Source organism: Rattus norvegicus, chromosome 1, assembly GCF_021556685.1.
Source record: "Rattus norvegicus strain SHRSP/BbbUtx chromosome 1, alternate assembly SHRSP_T2T, whole genome shotgun sequence".
Classification (NCBI taxonomy): domain Eukaryota; kingdom Metazoa; phylum Chordata; class Mammalia; order Rodentia; family Muridae; genus Rattus; species Rattus norvegicus.
Genome location: NC_141534.1, coordinates 167564091 through 167578183, shown reverse-complemented (window position 1 = coordinate 167578183; position 14093 = coordinate 167564091). Strand labels below are relative to the sequence as shown.

Below are 14093 nucleotides of genomic sequence, written 5' to 3'. Positions count from 1 at the left end.
AGCTGGTTACTTCCAGACAAATAAAAAGGATCAAATGCAACAGCAGGAAGACAAACACTCCCCCTTTTCCAGAAATCACAATTCCTTCAAATAAAGAATGTGAACCATGTGCCATATTGAATTGATATTTATTTCAGGACATGCCATGTCAAAATAAAACAAAAGAGTCAATCCTTGCTTTTAACAATAATATGTATTATAAAAGCACTTTACAACTCTATCCCATGTTTGAGTATAAGTTACAGGGTATGTGGGCTAATGATTATCTGAAAGTATTTCTCTATTCAGATCCATAATCCAAGTGCTCTCCAAGTGTTACAAGGTGACAGTACGTAGAAGTGGAGGAGGACAGGGAGGGGAGTCGGGCTTTCCAGTTAGGAATTTTGTTGCAATGAGGAGGTGAGGAAGTATGAAGTTATTTTTGTTACCTTTTCATCTTTATACTGTGTTAAGTAATGCTTACAACATAAACCCCGCAGGCTTCTTCTGAGTTAGAACTCAGAATTTTTTCCCTGCAAATAATGTATTTACAAATGTGTTTATTAACTTACACAGCAATCTCACAATAACTAGTGAAGATTAAAAGGGTGCACTCATAGCATATTTGTTTGCAATGTTTCAAGGGAAATACATATTGCCATGGTGATGAAGCTCTAAACATTCAACAAAACACCTAAAAATTTGAAGTTAAAAAAAAGCAAAGAAATAAATATCACCAAAGGAAAAAGATTAATTGTAGCTTAAATACAAAACTAAATTGCTAGTTAACTTATTTATATAGATCTAATAAAAAGCAAAAAACAGCTTGAAAGACCCAACATTTAAAAAATGCTAAAAAATAAGGCATAAATCTGAATTATAGTAACTTTTATTTCCATTTCTCTGACCTGCCACAGGGACTTCCAAGGAGATTACTTCCAAATTCAAATCTGAACCAACGTCCAGAGCAGAAGGGTATTTGCTATTCTGTGAGGGTACTATAGTTGGTAAACTTTAGATATTATTTCTACTAGACACAGAAGTTTTCTTCACGTCAAATTTTTATTCTGCTGGTTCTTAAAGGAAACTGATTTTTACAATGCCTTGTCTATGTAGCATTTTTTGGAAAAGAAACCCAAGTGAAATCTATTGCTTTAAAAGGTGCTGATTTTTTTTTCCTAAAAAAAGACAGTATTTTGACAATTAAAAAATTTGGGGAGAACTGCTAGAACTTTTATCAATTTCACCATGACTAAACAAGTATTAAAAAACAGTTGAGAAGTCCTTGGCCACTTTTCTCTCCCAGAGTCTAGTAAAGCTCATGTAAAAGGGGTACCTGTTCTGATCAGAAATAATAGTTTATGTTCCTTTACCTGTAACCACTCAGTAAACTCGTTAAGATTCATCTTGAAGACATACCAGAACCCTTTCCTTACTCAGGCACTGCCCATCATGATAGCAACAGCTGAGTTCTGACCTCAAAGAAGGTCTAAGTGACTTATATCAGTGCTCAAGAGTAATTTTGGACATTATGGCTCATGGCCAGGAGCTAAAAGGTATCTGTAAAACTACAGATAATTCCAAAGGGCTTGGTTATACTGCTGTTTGCCATCTCTTGTTTGTTTGGGGAAGGTAAGGACAGGAAAGGGGAGAAGGAAGAGGCAAGAAAAGCTGGGAGACAGCAAGAAGGTAGGCAAATGCTGCTGTGAACACACTGCTCTTTACAAGCCACACACATACTGCTGAGATTTTCATCATTTTAAAGTACATTATCATAACATTAAAAAGGGAAAAAATGTTAAGAAAATGTATCTAATCCTCAAAGTTATCACGAGTATGCTGGAATTGTTTGGCTTTTAAAAAATATAAATAATGAAGACACTGACTTTTTTGTGCTTGTGAAGCTAATAGATCATCTCCACGAAACAGGCAGCAATGATGAATTGCAATACGTTATTACTGAAGGGAAAAGGTTCAAGCCAATATTCACACTGCAGTCAATGAAAGTATGGGGCCAAAGCAGTGAGCTTCTGTTAAAGGGTTGTAGGATGCCAGGGGCATTAGCAGGAACAGCCACCTTCATTGACTGGCTGCTCCTGAGGCTTTTCCAGTTTTATGTCAATCACTGAAACAAAAGTTAAGGAGCTGTACACAAAAAGTACAATTCTAACTGTTGAATTCTGACATCTCTGACAAACCTCTTATACTTCTACTTGATTTCAGAACCTATTCAGTCATATTCTCATTCATTGTGTGTGTGTGTGTGTCTGTCTATCTGTCTGTCTGTCTCTCTCTGTTTTCCAAGACAGGGTGTTTCTGTGTAACAGCCTTGGCTGTCCTGAACTCACTCTGTAGACCAGGCTGGCCTCAAACTCAGAGATCCGCCTGCCTCTGACTCTGGAGTGCTGTGATAAAGATACATATGTCACTAGGTGTATCTCTTATAATACAGCAAAATTCAATGAAATATGAGCCCTATTCATGGGAATGTATTCTAAGAAAATTATTCTATATGAACAAAACTATATGAAGGTGACTTTTTTTTTTCTTTTTTTTCAGAGCTGGGGACCGAACCCAGAGCCTTAGCTCTACCACTGAGCTAAATCCCCAACCCGAAGGTGACATTTCTTAAAGAATTATAGTGTTTGACCATGCCCTACAAAATAACTCAAATAAGAAGAAAATTTTAATTTAAAATGCTCCTCCAATTCAGTAAACTTATGTTATTAAAAGTAATAAATACTTAGAACTAAGAATCATTACATAGACAGTGTCATGAAGTCTTCAGCTTAATAAATATGACTTTGTAAGAGAAAACAGAAGGTAAATATAATGAAAACATCCAATTAAAATTCTTAGAAATCATTAGATGAGTTTCATTATATCTTGTTTCTAAAATAAGAAGCTATGATACAATTCCATTCTGAATTATATCTTGTGCTAAGTCTGCAAAAATCCGGGATACAAAGTGCAACTTCAGGAAACAGGGAATTTTAAGTTTTTTTGCCTATTAAGCATCAAGTGAGGAAGCTAGGTAATGTTTTAGCAGCTAAGGGTGCTTGGTGCTCTTCAGAGGATCTGAGTTCAGTTCCAAGTAGTCACACTAGATGGCTCACAACTATCTGAAACTCCAGCTCCAGGGGATCTAATGACATCTTCTGGCTTTTGTGGGCATGCGGGTACAGGAAAAAGTGCAGGAGACTTAAAGCTGAGCCTAGTTGGCAATGTGTTTTGCTTTGCAGGCAAGTCACCCTGGGTAAAACCCACAATACTACATGAAGAATATATTTTTCTGGTACATGTAATCTTTGTACTCAGACGGTGAAGATATTTGGGGCCAGCCTGAAATCAAGACTGTTTCAAGACAAAAGACAAACTAGACAAACAAACCCTACCCTGCCACATCCTCACAGAAAAAAGGGGCAGGGGAGCGAGCAAAAACATCTGAACTATAAGAAGAAGCCAGGTCCATCTAGATAACCAGGCCTGATATGTACAGAAATCCTGAGTTTATGTGCACCCAAGATGCCAGTTTGTACATTCAAGGTAATAGCCAACTATGATAGTTAATCTTGGTTGGCAACTTGACTAAATTCATAATATCCAGGAAATAAACTTCTGAGTGCTTGAGAGCATTTCCAGAGATACCCGTGGTGGGAAGATCCACACTGGATATGGGTGACATCATTTCATGGGCTGGGGTCCTGGACTAAGTAAGAAGAAAAACAGCCAAACACCAGCATTCACCTTTGCTTCCTGACTGCAGAAGCAATGTGACTAGCTGCCTCATGATCTTGAGTGAGTTAAAACCTTGCCGCTCTCGGCTGCTTTTGTCAGGTGTTCTGTCCCACAAGTAACTAATAAGCCACTCAAGTATGTCTCCAAAGAATAGTAATAACTGTAAATGTTTATCAGGATTTTTTGTTTTTGTTTTTATTTTTTTGAGAGGTCTTTCTACATAGACCTGGCTGTCCTAGAATTCACTGTGCAGACCAACCTCACCTCAAATTTAGAGATCTGCCCGCTTCTGCTTTCCCAGTGCTAAGTTAAAAACATGTGTCACCATGCTTGGCTAGACAATAAAATTTTCTTAAAAAGCAGAAAGGATACTGTCTTCTCTGCTTCTGTCCTGTGTGCTTTCCATTCCAGGTAAAGCTGCAGCGACACGCCGGAAAAGCTGTGAGAAGAGAAGGCATTAGGCTGATGACCATAGGATGGCAAAGAGGCTATTCCTCAGATGACAGAATCAGAAAGCAAACTGAGACCTTAAGACAACTGATAGTAAGGATTTGTTACTGTCCTCTTATAGCTGCTATACAGTGATAAGAAGTCAATCTAAAAGTAGAACTATAATAATGTATACATCCAACATTAGCACACCAAAACATAAAATGTTTAATATATCTGAAACTACATATAGTAAAACAGGAAGACGGCAAGGGAAATGTTGCTTTTCACACATACCATAGATGCAAGGATGCATGAGAACTGTTCTGCTCCCAAACAATTTACCTACCCTTCAACCACAAACTGATCTAACATGTAGGCCTTATCCTTACCTGTCCTCCACCATTCCCACCCCTCATCTTACTAAAATCAAGGTCTACACCATACTATCTGTGGCTGTTTATCCTCAATAGTTACTGAAGTCAATGACTATGAATTGGATAGTGTGGATAGTTCTGCACAGTGGTGTAATCAAACAGCTGTAGTCGCTCTCTCAAGCAATATCCTACTCAGGGAACAACAGAGAGCTTACACCAGGCATCATGACCTCATGGACTACTCTCAATTCCAGCACATCCAAGACCCATGTGAATACTGCAAGTACTTCAAATGAAAGAATTTGGAAAACAAACCCAATCAACAAAATAACACCATATATACAATCCCTAATGCAGTAAAACCACAAGAACCCAAAAAATATAAACTACTCTAAAAATTATTAACCCTATGGTAATGGCATATAGTGAAATAGAAAAAAGCCCAGAGAACTCAATATAAGATATGTTCAAGATGCAAATAGCTGAACAGAATAGGTAAGGTGATACCTGATATAAAAGAAGGATTCAACAAAAAAACTGAAGGAAAATCAATGTGAAATGCTAGAAAAATGTAGTAAAAGTCAAATTAAGAGCTCTGTGGAAAGTTTCATCAAAGACAGGATAGAATATTTGGGCTTGAAGGAAACCACAATAGAAACAATGGCCACACACAAACTCATGGAAATGAAACAATACAACTGAACAATGAATGGGTCCTTGAAGAAATCAAGCAATAAATAAAAAACATTCCTGGAATCAAATGAAAACACAACATATCAAACCCTGAGATACAATGAAAGTAGCTGTAAGAAGGAAGTTTATACCTCTAAGTGCCTATATTAAAAAACCAGAGAGATATCAAGTAAACAATTTAATGATGTGCCTTAAAGAAGACTAATAAACCAAATTCTACATCAGTAGAAGGAAATAAATCACTCACTAAGATCAGGGCAGAAATTAATGAAACAAGACCAACAACAAGCAAAATAAAGAATCATCAAAACAGAGTTGGCTTTTTGAAAAGATAGACCAACCTTCAGCCAAATTGACCCACAGGACGAAGATCCACATTAATAAAATTAGGGAAGGGAGTATTACAACAAATGCCAATGAAACTCAAAAAATTATTATGTTTTCTCTTAAAAAATCATATATTCCACTACAAAAAAGATCTAAAAGAAATGAGTAAATTTCTAGAGGCATACAATCTATCAATTTACCAAAATGAAATAAACAATTTAAATAGATCCATATCAAGTAATGAGATTGAAGCAGTCATGGAGTCTCCTAACTAGGCTACCTAAACAAGGCCCAAGCAACCCCCACAAGAGTTGACACCACAGGCCCCGCTCCTAGAAGAGCTATAAGCAATTAATAATTTCTGAGAGGGATAACTAGTCTTCCCCAGAGAGTAGCCCCCAATAGGTTTTTCAATACTCCATAGTCAGCCCTAGAGTCATATGTGCAAGCAACATTCAATGGACTCCTTAAATTGTACTTATATATTTAGTTGTTTGTACGTGTGGTGGTTTGAATGATATATTTGAGTGCTTAGAAACTGTTTGAAGAGGAATAAGGGTTGTGGTCTTGTTAGAGGAAGTGTGTCACTAGAGGTGGGCTTTGAGGTTTCAAAAGCCCAGACATTCCCAGGTAGCTCTACCTCTCCCCATCCAACTTGAGGACCAGACATAAGTAAACTCTTAGCTACTTCTCTGGCACGATGCTCCATGACATGAATATCATGGACTTAACCTTTGAAACTATAAGCAAGCCTCTAATCAAGTGTCACCCCCTGTTTTTCAAAATAGGGTTTCTCTTTGTAGCTCTGGCTGTCTTAGAACTATGTAAACTAGATTGGCCTCAGAGATCTGCCTGCCTCTGGCCACACCCCCCAAGTGTGGGAATTAAAATTGTGCACTACCACTGCCCAGCATATGCTTTCTTTTGTAAGTTGCACTGGTCATGGTGTCTCTTTATAGCAACAGAACAGTAACTAAGATAGTAATGTATGTGAGTGTGTGCCACACCCAACACAGGCAACACATGTAACAGGCAACACACACACACACACACACACACACACACACACACACACACACACGTGCACGCATGCACAAATTACAATGGTTAAGTCATAGGAGGCTGTGAATTTGGGGGCCAGGGTGGAAAGTGGAAGAGGTAGGAGAGAGGAAGAAATGATGTTATTACATTCAAATCAGAAGAAGAAAAATCTCCCAACTTGAGTCTAGTCGCAGAAGGATTCACTGGTAAATTTTACCAGACATGCAAAAGAACTAACACTAATGCTTCTGAAACCGTTCAATAAAAAAGACATTACCAAATTCTTTTTATAAAAATCAAATATGGGTTGGAGAGATGGCTCAGTGGTTAAGACCACTGTCTGCACTTCCAGAGGTCCTGAGTTCAAATCCCAGCAACCACATGGTGGCTCACAACCATCTGTAATGGGATCTGGTGCCCTCTTCTGGTGTATCTGAAGACAGCAACAGTGTACTTATATAAATAAATAAAAACATCTTTTTAAAAAAAATCAAATATGCAAACATGCACACACGTAACTCTTGCTTCTTCATGAATATGGACATAAAATACTGGTTAACCAAATTCCAAGAACACATAAATCCAACATCCCTTGGAATAGACAGAACATTCTAGCATATGTCTAGAGTACATATACAAATTTTTGTCCAGCATTATATTAAAGGAGAAAAGTTCAAAGCATTTCTACTAAAATTCAGGTAAAAAACAAAGACAATCATTATTTCCACTCTTACGCAATATAGTACTGGAGTCTTAGCTACAGCAACAGGACGAGAGAAACAAATAAAAGAGATACGATAGGAAAAGTTAATGTGTCTCTATTTACAGACAACCCGAGCAACGAAAAAACAGCCCAACACCGCTATAAAAACAAACAATGGAATAGAAGATTCAAGATGGAAGGTAACACAATTATAGTTACCTTATTTTTAGCACATGCTAAAAACATACATTAGAGAAAAGACATCACCATCAACAAATGGTACTGAAAACTGCCTATCTTTAAGTAGGTAAAACTAGATCCTTATCTATCATCCTGGACAAAATAACTCTAAAATGAAATCTGATGAACTCTTCTGGCATGCAGTCATACATGCAGACAGAACACTTACATATAAAATATATAAAACACATTAAAAACAAAAACAAAACTAAAACACAAAACAAAAAAACAGAGGCCAAGTGTCCTTAATCCCTGCACTTGGGAGGCAGAAGCAGATGGATCTCTTGAGTTTGAAGCCAATCTGGTCTAGAAAGTGAGTGTTCTAAGGCAGACAGGGACACACAGAGAAACCTTATCTCCAAAAATCAAGTAAATAAAAAAATTAAAAAACTGAAAATAGAACATGATGTTGGGCGACAACAAAAAGTATATATTTAAATGTCTAGGTATAATGGTGCACTTCATAATTTCAACGCTTGGGAAGTCAAGGCTGTAGATTAGGAGTTCAAGGATACTGCCTGCTATATAATGATGTTGAAGTCAGCCTAGGATACAGGAAACTCAAAAGTGGTAGGCCTATTCATCCAATAAATGAGTGTTATTTTGAAAAGTGTACCAAATAGAAAGGATGTGTAAAGAAAGATGTGATATCAGGCTAGAGATGCTCAACAGCTGAACGTACTCATTACTCTTGCAGAGGACTCAGGCTTGGTTCCTAGCACCTGTACTGTGGTTCACAACTACCAGTAACTCCAATTCTAGGGACTGGACATTCTTCTGGCCTTTTTGGGCACCAGGCACAACATTCATACACATAAAAACTTTTTTTTTTCTTTTTTTCGGAGCTGGGGACCAAACCCAGGGCCTTGCGCTTGCTAGGCAAGTGCTCTACCTCTGAGCTAAATCCCCAACCCCACATAAAAACTTTTTAATGTATTGTGGTGACCTAAGCCTGTAATTTCAGCACCTAGGGACCCTAGAGAGTGATATCCTATGCCTTACATTGCTGTGATAAACACCATGACCATAAACTACTTAGAGCAGAGACCTGAAGGCAGGAGCTGATGCAGAGGTCACGGAGGGGTGGGACTGTTTACTAGATTACTCCTCATAGTTTGCTCGGCTTGTCTATTTTCCTATAGCATCCAGATCCCACAAGCCCAGGGTTGACACTATGCACAGTGACTTGGACCTTCTCGCCTCAATCAAGAAAATGTATCACAGGCTTGCCTACAAGCCAATCTAATGGGACATTTTCTCAATTGAGGTTCCTGTTTCCAGAATCACTCTATTTCATGTCAAGTTGAAACAAACCTCATTAGTACACTCTATCTTGAAAAACGAATATAAAAAACAAAACAAAACAAAAAAGGTCTGCAATTCTAATAAATTCAACCATTCCTCAACTTTGGCAAGTAAGATTTTGGCAGAACCATCTTATAGAAAAACAGCTTGATAATATGAGGTGGTCTTATTGCCTGCCCTCTCACAGCATCCCCACCCACCAGACAAAAGCAAAGGAAAAATCCCTCTCCTTTTGTAAAGTTTAAATAGAATGCATTTCCCTTCCCTCCTTCCCCCTCCCTCCCTTTTCTGAGACAGGTTTCTTTGTGTACCCTGATTGTCCTGAAACTTGCTTTGTGCTTTCCATGTGCTGGGTTTAAAGGTGTGTACTACCATGCCTGCCAAAATATACTTTATAGAAAGCAAGTATTATTATTTTCCTGTATTAATCTTGACTACCAAATAATGAAATGAAGAAAACCTACCTTTTAAGACAATGAGACAGGGATGTAATGAGAATATGGAAGTTCAAAGTTTATATTCAGAAATATTGCAATCATAATGAATTTGTTATCCTCTGTGTAATCTCAACAGTTTGGTAAGTATTTTCTTTTTACAAAAACTATGCCACAGGTATTTTTTCTTACTCTCTGAAAATACATTTTTAGGTCATGAATTTTAGTTGCTGTTGCTAACTGAAAGAAGCCTTTACACTAAAAAAAGAGCTTATTCACAATTATTTCACATTTTCATTAGTTAAGAACATTCATACTCAAAGAACACTTACCTGCTTTACATTGTATCCTGCTTTTGCACTGGTTTCAATAAACATAACATTCAGCTCTTTGGCTTTCCTCTCTCCCTCCTCAATTGACACTTGCCTATAGAAAAAAAAAATTGAAAAGACAAATTCTTATTTTTGAAAAATAAAATAATAAAACTATGAACAAAGTTCTATTGGTGCTGGCTATAGAAACTGCCATTAGTTTGAAAACATAACTGTGTGTAGCACTCAAGAACTGTACATGTCTGTGTCTATGCGTATATTGTATTTATTTCTCTCCCCTAGTACTAGGAACTGAACTTAGGGTCTTACACATGCTAGGCAGGGGCTCTACTAATGAGCATATACAGCTTACTGACTTTAAAAAAAAACAACTTTCATTTATTTCATGTGTATAGTGTTCTGCCTGCATGGATGCCTAGTATACACAGAGATTTTCAGAAGAGGGCTTTGGAAAACTTGTCACTAGAGTTACAGACAGTCATGAGCCATGTGGATGCTAAACCCAGGTCCTCTGGAAGAGCAGTCAGAACTCTTAACCACTGAACCTCCAGCTCCCTAATCAAATTACGTGTGTATGTGTGTGTAAAAAGAATTTTAGGCAGCAACATGCCTTTAAAACCAGCATTCAGGAGGCGGAGGCAGGAGGATCACTGAGTTTGAAGTCAGCTTGTTCTAGAGAGCTTCAGGACAGCCAGAGCTACACAAAGAAACTGTCTTGAAAAAGGCCAATAAAGAGAGAGAGAGAGATGGATGGATAGAAGGAAGGAAGGAAGGAAGGAAGGAAGGAAGGAAGGAAGGAAGGAAGGAAGGAAGGGAAGAAGGAAGGGAAAGAGGGAGGGAGGGAGGGAGGGAGGAAGGGAAGACAGGGTCTCATGTAGCCCAGGATGACTTTGAACTTCTGATCTCCTTGTCTCAACTTTCCAAAGTACTGGAATTATAGAAACACGTTACTGTGCAAATTTTTTTATGCAGTGCCTTTGATAAAACCCAGTAAGCCCTCGAAGAACTTAGCTACATTGTCAACCCCCATCTTAATAATCCCCCCCCACCCCGGCCGTGTGTGTGTGTGTGTGTGTGTGTGTGTGTGTGTGTGTGTGTGTGTGTGTGGGGTTGCTGGTGACTGTGCCAGGGTGAATGTATACCAAGAACTGAAAAGAACAAGGTATGCTTCTCTATCTATATACAGTTCTCTGCCTAGTAGTCTGGCAGTCCCAGCAACCCTCTTGTCTTGTCTTGTAACACTGGAGTTACAAACAAGGGCCATACTAAGCCTTTTATACATTAACAATCCGAACTCAGGTCCTCAGCAACTCCTCTTCTTCACTGAACCATCTCCCAAGCCCCATAAAAGTAAGATTTATTTTATTAATGTGTTTGTACTTGACTGAACCCATTGGATGTTTTTGTTTTGAGGTACAACCTCACAAATCCCTGGCTGGCTTAGAACTTGCTAGCCCAAGATGATTTAAAATTTCTCATTTTCCTGCCTTCACTTCTCCAACGCTGGGACCACAAACATATATCATTATTCCAGGTTTTAAGCAATGCTAGGCAGGGCCTTGTGCATGTTAGTAACCCTCAGCCCCAATCTTTTGATTTAAAAAACAAAACAAAACAAAACACTTATTTGTTCATGTATGTATGGGCACACATGTACACACATGTACAAGTTTTCATCTCATGGATCCCAGGGATCAAATCCAGCCCCTTCAGTTTCATGCAAAGTGCCTTACCTCCCAAGCCATCACCAGTCTGTCCTTTTTACTTTTAAAATGTTAGTGACTGAGCTGCATGTAGTGGCTAATCCCTCTAACCCCAAATCTCGGGTAAGAGGCAGTATGATCTTGAGTTCAAGGCCAGCCTGGTTTGTATGAGTTCTAGGCAAGCCCTGACACAGACACACCAAACAAACAAATCTTAAGATTTCTACCATTGAGCCACATCCCAACCTCTTACTTGTCTCAAAACGAGAAAGATTACTTTTCAATTATACTACCCATTCAATTTTATTTCTGCCATTGGGCAGAAGTAGGCTTAATATCTCCACAATTCTTTACAAATAGACTATCATATCACCACCATTCTAGCTAATAGCATGAGTTCATCACCTGAATTTCAATATCCAACTCATGAATGAATAAGTAATAAATGGTAAAAGCTTTACTTACTAATTAAACAGTGTGGTCAAGACTGAACCAGAAAGCATATGCAAACACCACTTACAAATGCTGAAAGGCATTCACATGGAATCCACAATGAATGTTAATACACTCTGCATCTTCTGACTTGAATGAGCTTTGCTTATTTGATTAAGGTATGACAATTAATCTATTCATACTTAGCTAAATCTGGAACAACCACACAATTAAAAACCACCTGAACACACACAGATCACATTGCTGAATTATAATGAAATTATGTGACTGTTTATTAGAGGACTACAAACATGTGTGTCTAATCATTAAAAATATTTTCTAAATGTAGTTATTTGGGGTAGTCTGTTCCACTTATTATAAACCTTAAAGGAGTTGTTCATGGGCTTACATAAAAGAAGCTTAATTTCTTTTTTTTTTTTAAATTAAATTTATTTATTATATGTAAGTACACTGTAGCTGTCTTCAGACACACCAGAAGCGGGCATCAGATCCCATTACAGATGGTTGTGAGCCACCATGTGGTTGCTGGGATTTGAACTCAGGACCTCTGGAAGAGCAGCCTGTGCTCTTAACCACTGAGCCATCTCTCCAGCCCGAAGCTTAATTTCTATACTTATATTTCAGATACCTCCCTAAAAAAAGGAAACCTCTCCTTTTCAAAGCATTTTTTGTAAACAAACATGTTGTTTAACAAAGAAGCTAGGCATTCAGAGTTATTTCATACCTCTTATCAGCAAGATCTGTTTTATTTCCTACTAGCATGATGATGACATCACTTCCTCTTTCTGTTCTGACATCATCAATCCATTTTGTAGTCTGCTGGAATGAGTTAACATCTGGCATTGAGAGTGGACAAAGGATTAATTAGTGTTACTGAAAATGCCTCCCCCAGTGAAGGACACGTCCCACAAATACCCTGAAAGAGGGAAGGGGGATAGCACATTAAGACCCCATTTTTAATGTGCCTACAACATAACTCCATTTTATCTTATTGCAACTGTCAGTGATTTAAACCAGTCTGAGGAAAATAAAATCCTCAAAGTTCATTATGGAGAAAAGTAGTTTTTTTTTTTTTTTTTAACCATGACCAAACTATTGTAAAGCACGACATAATTATAAAAATAAAAAGTTTTCTGATATTTAAGAAGTTACAGCAGATAATATGGTGTTATATTGCCACAATGCTTTTTTTTGATCATTTATACTAATACATACCAAACATGACAAAGAAAGCATTTCAAAAGTATGTCAGCCAGGAAATCCCAACACATTCAGAAAATCCATAAAGCCTTTCTAGAGCTTCCAACACCACTGTGCTTGCATTGCTTACTCAGTTTGTGGTCACTTTAACCTTATCTTAGTCCTTTCTTCTGCCTCTACTGCCTCTTTCTGGAGTTAAAGGTATGTGCCACCAGGCCTGGCTCTGGCTTTGTATTAGAATCTACAAGAAGTGACTTTAACTCAATTAGTTTGATGTGCCAGGCTTAGTTCTAACTGATTTCATCCTTTGTAAGTATTGGATTCTAGCTAGAATACTTTAATTTTTTTTTTTTGCGCTAAAGTTAACAAATTTGGTAGTATTTTAACCACATTTGTGGAATTTTAAAAGGAAAACATGATAAGCTTCACTTGCTTTGGTTAAAGTAAACACAAACACTTTAAAGCAGCAAAACTGGTAAATGCATTATAACGAACATTAATTTCTTTTTAAAACAAGTAGCAACCTAAAATAAAGCTGCAAGAGAAGACTGCATAAAGCACATATCCAAAAATGTAAAAAAAAAAAAAGAAAAATACATTTCAGCATGTAATCTAATTTTGACACTGTAAATTACTGTTTAGTAAGACTTCTGACTGAGCATACAAAAATGTCTATTAATATTATGACTAGTTCAAATGAGTCACTTATATGTGATATTTTTACAGGAGTCTAGGATGCTATATAATCTTGGTTTTCCTATAAATTATGTACTAGTTTATGGAACAATGTTAAATATTGCCTTACAAGTGTAATAAAACAATTACAAAGATAATTTCAATCAGAGAGCAGTCACCAATGCTCCATGGGAATTTATAGTCACTTAAAAGACTTACGGCATTCAGGTTTTGAAGAAAAGAAAAGTATTCTTTCATTTCCCATTAAATTTTCTTTTTGGAGAAAAATGAAAGTATAATTTGTGACCAATAAAAAAAAATCATTTACAAAATGCACATATTCAAGCAAAAATGGCTAACAGAAAATATACATTATGCTTCTCTGTTTTTCTCTATATAAGAGAAAGACTGGAAGACGGAAGCAGAGAAAATGCTAGCTGTCAGAAACTTTTAAAGCCTCAACA

The 14093-nt window shown here is 37.3% G+C and overlaps 1 protein-coding gene across 2 annotated transcripts in view; it reads right to left on the bottom strand.

Annotated features, from left to right (window-relative positions):
• Positions 1–109: 109 nt before the first annotated feature.
• The window catches only part of Rab6a (RAB6A, member RAS oncogene family), a 38666-nt gene continuing 24682 nt past the window's right edge, over positions 110–14093 (bottom strand). For both annotated transcript variants that reach the window (NM_053366.2, NM_001414455.1), the window contains 4 exon segments: positions 110–2104; positions 4090–4156; positions 9599–9692; positions 12479–12590. In NM_053366.2, coding sequence (NP_445818.1) covers positions 2040–2104; positions 4090–4156; positions 9599–9692; positions 12479–12590 — 338 coding nt within the window. In that variant the 3' untranslated portion in view covers positions 110–2039.